This window comes from Alligator mississippiensis, chromosome 5, assembly GCF_030867095.1.
Source record: "Alligator mississippiensis isolate rAllMis1 chromosome 5, rAllMis1, whole genome shotgun sequence".
NCBI classification, from domain to species: domain Eukaryota; kingdom Metazoa; phylum Chordata; order Crocodylia; family Alligatoridae; genus Alligator; species Alligator mississippiensis.
The window spans coordinates 40212932-40219203 of NC_081828.1; the positions used below are offsets into that span (position 1 = coordinate 40212932).

The following is a 6272-nucleotide window of genomic DNA, read 5'->3' on the forward strand; positions in this document are numbered from 1 at the left end:
AGATGCAGCTGCTTCTGGGGTGGGACAGGACATATGGTCACACAACAGTTTGGGACAGGAAGTGTGTGGGGAGGGGGGTGGTGGAGTGAAAAATCAACCAGGCTGTCTGCCCCCTCCCTGGGGGCGGGTGTTAGGGGCCTGCATAGCCTAGGCAGCCCTGGAGTGTGGTTCACCTTCCCCCCCCCCCCCATGTGCTGGTCTTGGGGGGAGAGACTAGAGAAGCCCCACCCTGAGTCTATTGCTGGTTCTCACCCTGGCACCCTTGCGGGGGGGTACCCCAGAAGCCCTGGCAGCCAGGCCCCTCCAAATCTTGGGGGAGGGCATAATATCAGACCCCCCCCCCCAATTGGCTCCTTTCCTGGCACAAGGGACTGATTGTGCAATGGCTGGCTCCGCCCTGCTGCCCGGGGAATTTTGTGTGTGAGCTCACCCCCCACCCCCCTCCCCCCGGCTGGCCCTATAAACCTGCTGGCAGCTGCCGGCCCACGGCATAGCCCCATCTGCCTGGCCGTTCACCAGCCCGCACCGCTCCCCAAAGATGCTCACACTCGAGGCATCGCAGTAAGTGCCATTGGGGACATGGGTGCAGGGGGCTTGCCACCCCCACCTATGTGGGGTAGGGATGGGCACCTCCAAGGGTAGGGTCAGGCCTGGGGTACAAGGGGCGCTGGCGGGGCAGGGGTGTTTCCACTGTGGGGGTGCCACTCTGATCTGGCACCAGGGGCAGATGTGGGCTCTGCGCTGGGGTGCCCTTGTGGGGCGTATCTATTCAGCTTCATGCCCAGGCTGAGCTGGGAGCCTGGGGTGGCAAGGGGGCCAGGGGGTAGCTCCTGGGCAGCATGGGGGGGGCACTACTCCCTTCTCCAGGGTGGGCCGGTGCCCTGGGGTGCAGACCCCAAGTGGGGGGGCACTTCCCTAGGGGGGTGCTGATGGGTTGGGGGCATCTGGGGCACTGGGTTTCCCTGCTGGGGGTAACATGGTTTTAGCAGGGTGTGGGGGGCTGCTGGGGCCAGCAATCCAGCTCCCCCCACTTCAGTGCCAGCAGGTGCCCCCTCCTCCCTTCCCCCTCCCTCACTTTCTCTCCATCTTTATGCAAATTGGCGGGGGGATTTGAATATTTCCTCTGTCTGGGGAAAGTGGAGCGGACGCAGATCGTTTGCATGGGGGGGGGGGCCCTGCCCTTTCCCCCCGCTTCCCCCCTCCCTGTGCCGGCTGGGTAGCAGTCTCAGCCCAGCTGGGTGGAGAAGTGGGGGACGCTTTGCCCTGGGAGGAGGCTCAGGGTAGGTTGGGGTGCTAGGCAGTCCCCATCTAACCCCCCGCCCCCTGTCCCAGCAGGCTCGATGGGCCACACCCCAGCTACATGGTAAGTCTGTCCATCTGTGTGTCCCATCCCCCCACCCCCTGCATTTGCATGTAACCCCGACACCCCCCACGCCCGTGGCCCCTAGACGCAGTCTGCGGTGGCTAACCATCCCGCCAGGACACCTGGGTTCCCATGAGCTGGGTCGAGGGGCTGGGGGCGGAGGGCGTGGGTTGGAGGGAGGCAGGGTCAGGGCCTGAGCGCTGAGGTGGTTGACTCTGAGGTGGGGCAGGGCAGATGGTCACACAGCGGTTTGGGATGGGAAGTGGGCTGGGAGCATGGGCCAAGCTGTATGTAACCCCCTCCCTCTCCCTCTGACGGTTTTTCTCTCCTTAGGCTTTCCCCCCAGGATTGAGAGGGGAGTGGGGTGCTGGGGTCCTGGACACCTGGGTTCTCTCCTAGCTCTGGGATGGGAGAGGGATCAAGGGGTTAGATGGGGGCCTGAGGAACCAGGACACCTGGGTTCTCTCCCAACTCCTCCTGGATTGGGTGGGTGAGACCACTGAGCCAGGCCACCCGGGTTCTCTCGGATCTGGGTCTGATACCTTAGAGCGGGGGTGCTGGGAGCCCGGACGCCCGGCTTCTACTCCCCTAGATTGGGGGCTCTGAGGAGATAGGGCTCCTGGGGGCTCCTCCTAGCACTGGGAGGGGAGTAGGGCTGGTGGGGCCAGGGTGAGAAGCCATGCCCAACACCTGGGTCCCTGGGACGGCTGGTAGGGCCCTGACTGGGGTCCTATCCCCTTGCCTTCCAGTTTTCCGACAGCAGTTTCTACGACCTGGACTCATGCAAGCCTCTGCCCACCTTCCCTCACTGCCTGATGGAGGCCGAGCCCCCCACGGGTGAGCCAGCGCCCCGCAACTTCCCCCCAACTCTCGGGTGACATCATAGCTGCTCCGGTGACATCACAGCGCCCCCTGGGGGCGGGAGGCGGCCCCCATGATATCAGAGCAAGCGGCCCTGGCCAGGAGGAGCTGAGTCTCGGGGGTTCCCCGCGTAGCGTCACAGACCACCGGGGGGCCAGGGGCGGGGCTACAACATGCAAATGAGTGCACGGCACAGTATGAAGGGCACCATTGTCTGCACTTCCCTCTGCCCCGCCGCGCCCAGCTGCGAGCCGGGACGCCTGGGTTCTTTCCCCGGGCGCGGCAGGGAGGCAGGAGCCAGACGCCTGGGTTCAATCCCAGCTCTGGGAGGGAGGTGGGATCAGGAGCCCGGACACCTGGGTTCTGTCCTGGGCTGGGCTGGGGCTGGACGCCTGGGTTCTGGCCCAGCCCTGGGAGGGGGGTGGGGTCTAGTAGGCTGATTGGGGGGTGCTGAACGCCTGGGTTCTATCCCAGCTCCGGGAGAGGGGTGGCTGGGAGCCCCCCGGACGGCTGGGTTTCCTTTCCCAGCCTTACGGCCGCCCCCGGGTTGACAGATCCGTGTGCAGGCTGGCTGGAGCTGGCGGAGCCGGGCTACGAGCCCTTCGACTCAGGGCAGTTGGCCCCGCTGCACACCGTGACGGTCCCCTACGGGCACGGCCCCTACCCACCGCCCCCCCCGGACACCGTCTACAGCCTGGAGGGGCCACTGCCCGCCCCTAGCCACTGCTCCGTCCTGCCCGAGGAGTATGGAGCCCAGGTCAGCGCCAGCCTGGGGTGGCGGGAGCCCACCTGGGTTCTTCCTGGCTCAGGGTGGGGGGAGCAGGGTTAGGCTGAGGGCGCTGGGATGCCTGGGTTCTCTCCCAGCTCTGGGGGTGGGAATGGGGTCTGGTGAGTGAGAGCAGGGTCAGGGGTTAGGAATCTGGACGCCTGGGTTCCAGCCCAAGTCCTGGGAGGGGAGTGGGAACTAATGGTTAGAGCAGGAGGAGGATGGGGAGCCCAGACGCCTAGGATCTCTCCCAATTCTGGGAGAGGAGTGAAAGCCCATGGTTACCAGGCTCCCATGGGCAGGATGTCTCTTGCCTCTGTGATGCCCAAAGCTGAGGGATGCTCTTCTGCTGCTCATCCACCCCCTGCCGGCGTTTCCCCCCAGCCCTACACGCTGTACAGTCCGTGCCCCCTGCCCAGCGCCCTGCCCAGCCCCCCGCTCTCCGAGGATGATGACTTCCCCCCTGATGCCCCGGCCCTGGAGGTGTCTGACAGCGACTCGGATGAGAACCTGTCACCTGGCGGGTCCCTGGACCTCGACTCAGGTAGGCATGCTATCCCAGCATACTCTGCTCCCCTCCCCCCCCCCCCCTCCGCAAGAAGGAAGGGTACAGCTCCCCCTGCCTGGCCATTGAACAGGGCCCCTCTGCCCCTTCTCCCCACCTGTCTGCCCTTTGCCTGCCCAGTGCCTGGGCATGGCTCTGCCCACCCCCTGACCTGTGGGCATGGCCCCTCTGCCTCTGCACCATGTCCTTCCACTGGAGCACATAAGCCCCAGGCCTCTCTGTGCCCTGCCTGTGGGCATGACCCCAGTTAGGACGACACGGCTGCATCTGGGCAGGTCTTGGACCAAGTGCAGAGGCAGCCCGCAGCTCTCCTGGCACAGGAACACAGCGAGGTCCCCCTTCCCGTCCTGACACATGGGCTCACCCAGCCCCCCTTGCCCAACCCATGGGCTGCCCCTGGCCTCGCCCCCTGACGCAGTGTCGCCCCCTGCAGGCTCCCGGCGGAAGCTGCGCCTGTACCAGTTCCTGCTGGGACTGCTGCAGCGTGGTGACATGCAGGAGTGCGTGTGGTGGGTGGAGCGCGACTCCGGCGTCTTCCAGTTCTCGTCCAAGCACAAGGAGGCACTGGCACACCGCTGGGGGCAGCAGAAGGGCAACCGCAAGGCCATGACCTACCAGAAGATGGCACGGGCCCTGCGCAACTACGGCAAGACAGGCGAGATCCGCAAGGTCAAGAAGAAGCTTACGTACCAGTTCGGCCACAAACTGCTGGGGCTGCCCAGCCCCCGCGCCCCCTCCTAGGAGCCCCCCGTGCCTGCCACGGGACTGCACAGCGCATGGCATGGCACGGCCACCAGGGGGCGCTGCCCCCACCCCTACCCCACCGGGGTGTCTGCTCCCGGCAGGACCGGGTGCCAGGACTCCTGGGTTCTCTCCTCTGCACTGGGTTCAGTGGGTGAGTTGGGTGGGGAGGAGCCAGGATGCCTGAATTCTTCTATTTCCTGTATCCGGGTGGAGTTTAGGTTGGGGGTGGGGTTGGGCACCAGGGCACCTAGGTTCCACCCCGCCCCCCCTCAGAGAGGGGAGTGGGGCCTAGTGAATTAGAGCAGGGAGCCTGGTTCCACTCCCTGGCTCTGGTTGGAGTGTAGGGTTGAGCACAAGGACACTTGGGTTCCACCCCTGGCTCAGGGAGAGGAGTGGGTACCTATGGTTTAGAGCAGGGAGCTGGGAACCAGGACACTTGGGTTCCAGCTCCAGCTCTGGGCAGCAAATGGGGTGGGGGTGGGCACTAAAGTAGGGTGGGCTGGAAGCCAGGGCTCCTGGCTTCTGTTGCCCTCTGGCTTGGCGGGGTCTACTCCTTTGTGTGGAGTGGTCCCCTCCAGGTGCGAGTTCAGGGAGCGACATGTATATTTATATTTCAGGAGGGCATCTCAGAGTTTGTATAAGTTGGGTCTTTCTGTCTTTTTTAAAGCAATCAAGTTTGTATAATTTTGTAAATTCCTAATAAAATGTTGATAGAAAAGAAGGGGCTAACCAGGTTATTCACTTCTCTTGTGGCAGGGTGGTGGGGTTGGGTGGATTAGAGTGGAGTGAGGCTGCAGGATGCCTGGGTTCTCTCCAGCTCTGGGGAGGGGAGTGGGGCCAGGTGAGTTAGAACAGGGAAGCTGGAAGCCAGGACTCCTGGGTCCATCCTTATCACTATAAGGTGTGTGGGAGGGTTTGTGGGATACAGTAGTGGGGGCTGGGACTCCTGGGTTCTCTCCTGGCTCTGGGAAGGGAGTGGTGCCTTGTGGGTTAGAGCACTGGGGGTTAGAGCTGGGACTCTGGGTTTCTTTTCCCCAGGTCTAGGATGGGAGGGGGGCCTGGTAGGTTGAGGGGGTGGAGGGGTCAGGAGCCAGGGTTCCTGGGGTCTCCCACCAGGTCTGGGAAGAGAAGAGGGCTAGGATACCAGCCCCCTGCAGGAGGTGGCAATGTCTGCTCATCACAAAAAAAAAATATGGGGTGCTCAGAGATGCCAGCCACGAACATGGGGGGCTGTGGCATCTGAGCTGCAACCCTCATCTGAGTCAGTGGCCTCCTGCAGGGAGCTGTGGGGGTAACCCTTGTGGAGGGATTGGGGTGTGCCAGAGAACTCCCCCAGGTCCTCACTGCACCCCCCCCAGGCAGCTCCATCATCCTCCCGTCCTGTTGCATTGTAGTGGTCTCATTCACTTCCTACGTGCCCTGAGCAGCATCTCTGTGCTGCCTTATCATAGATGTCCACAAGGGGGCACTGTTGTCCATACTGCCCCCAACCCCCCTCCCTCCCCCCCCCCCCCCACATGCCTTGGTCCCAAATTCCCGGGGGGGGGGGTGCAGCTGGCTGAGAGCTGCAGGGATAATTAATAAAGCCCTCTTCATCAGGCACCTGCAGATGCCTCTGGGGTGGGGGAAGTTGTGTCTGGCCAGCCCCCTTTGCCCAGTGCTGAGATGCAGCCAGTTCTGGGGTGGGGCCTGCTGTAAGGTTGCTTATACTTGTTCCCCCTCACTCAGTACTGAGTTGCAGCCACTTCTGGGGTAGGGTGCACATTGGCGCTGGTCATCCCAGTGGTGGGCAGTGCTCTCTGGGGCTTGAGGGGTGGGGAGGGTAGGGATCAGGCAGCAGATGGCTGGGGGGCCTTGGCATTACCGGGCGCTCTTTCCTGGTGCTGATAGACATGGAGCCTGGCTCAGGTTTCACAAGCTCCAGCTGCCTCCAGCTGGGAGGGGCAGGCGGGTAGAGGCAGGGGGGTAAGGGT

General features: G+C 63.6%; 1 protein-coding gene across 1 annotated transcript; it reads left to right on the forward strand.

The window, feature by feature from the left end:
* The first annotated feature begins 475 nt into the window (after nucleotides 1–475).
* SPIB (Spi-B transcription factor) lies at nucleotides 476–5020 on the forward strand. Its single transcript, XM_059728230.1, has 6 exons — nucleotides 476–561; nucleotides 1336–1363; nucleotides 2113–2200; nucleotides 2779–2981; nucleotides 3375–3534; nucleotides 3989–5020. The coding sequence occupies exons 1-6, from the start codon at nucleotides 539–541 to the stop codon at nucleotides 4294–4296; spliced, it is 810 nt and encodes a 269-aa protein (XP_059584213.1). The 5' UTR covers nucleotides 476–538; the 3' UTR covers nucleotides 4297–5020.
* The last annotated feature ends 1252 nt before the right edge of the window (nucleotides 5021–6272 follow it).

Bases quoted from the DNA above. Each gene is read 5' to 3' on its own strand.
- SPIB (XM_059728230.1), top strand. From the start codon at position 539: ATGCTCACACTCGAGGCATCGCA. The intron at 1,364-2,112 runs GTAAGTCTGTCC...CTTGCCTTCCAG, and splicing joins GGCCACACCCCAGCTACATG to TTTTCCGACAGCAGTTTCTA. The intron at 3,535-3,988 runs GTAGGCATGCTA...CGCCCCCTGCAG, and splicing joins GTCCCTGGACCTCGACTCAG to GCTCCCGGCGGAAGCTGCGC.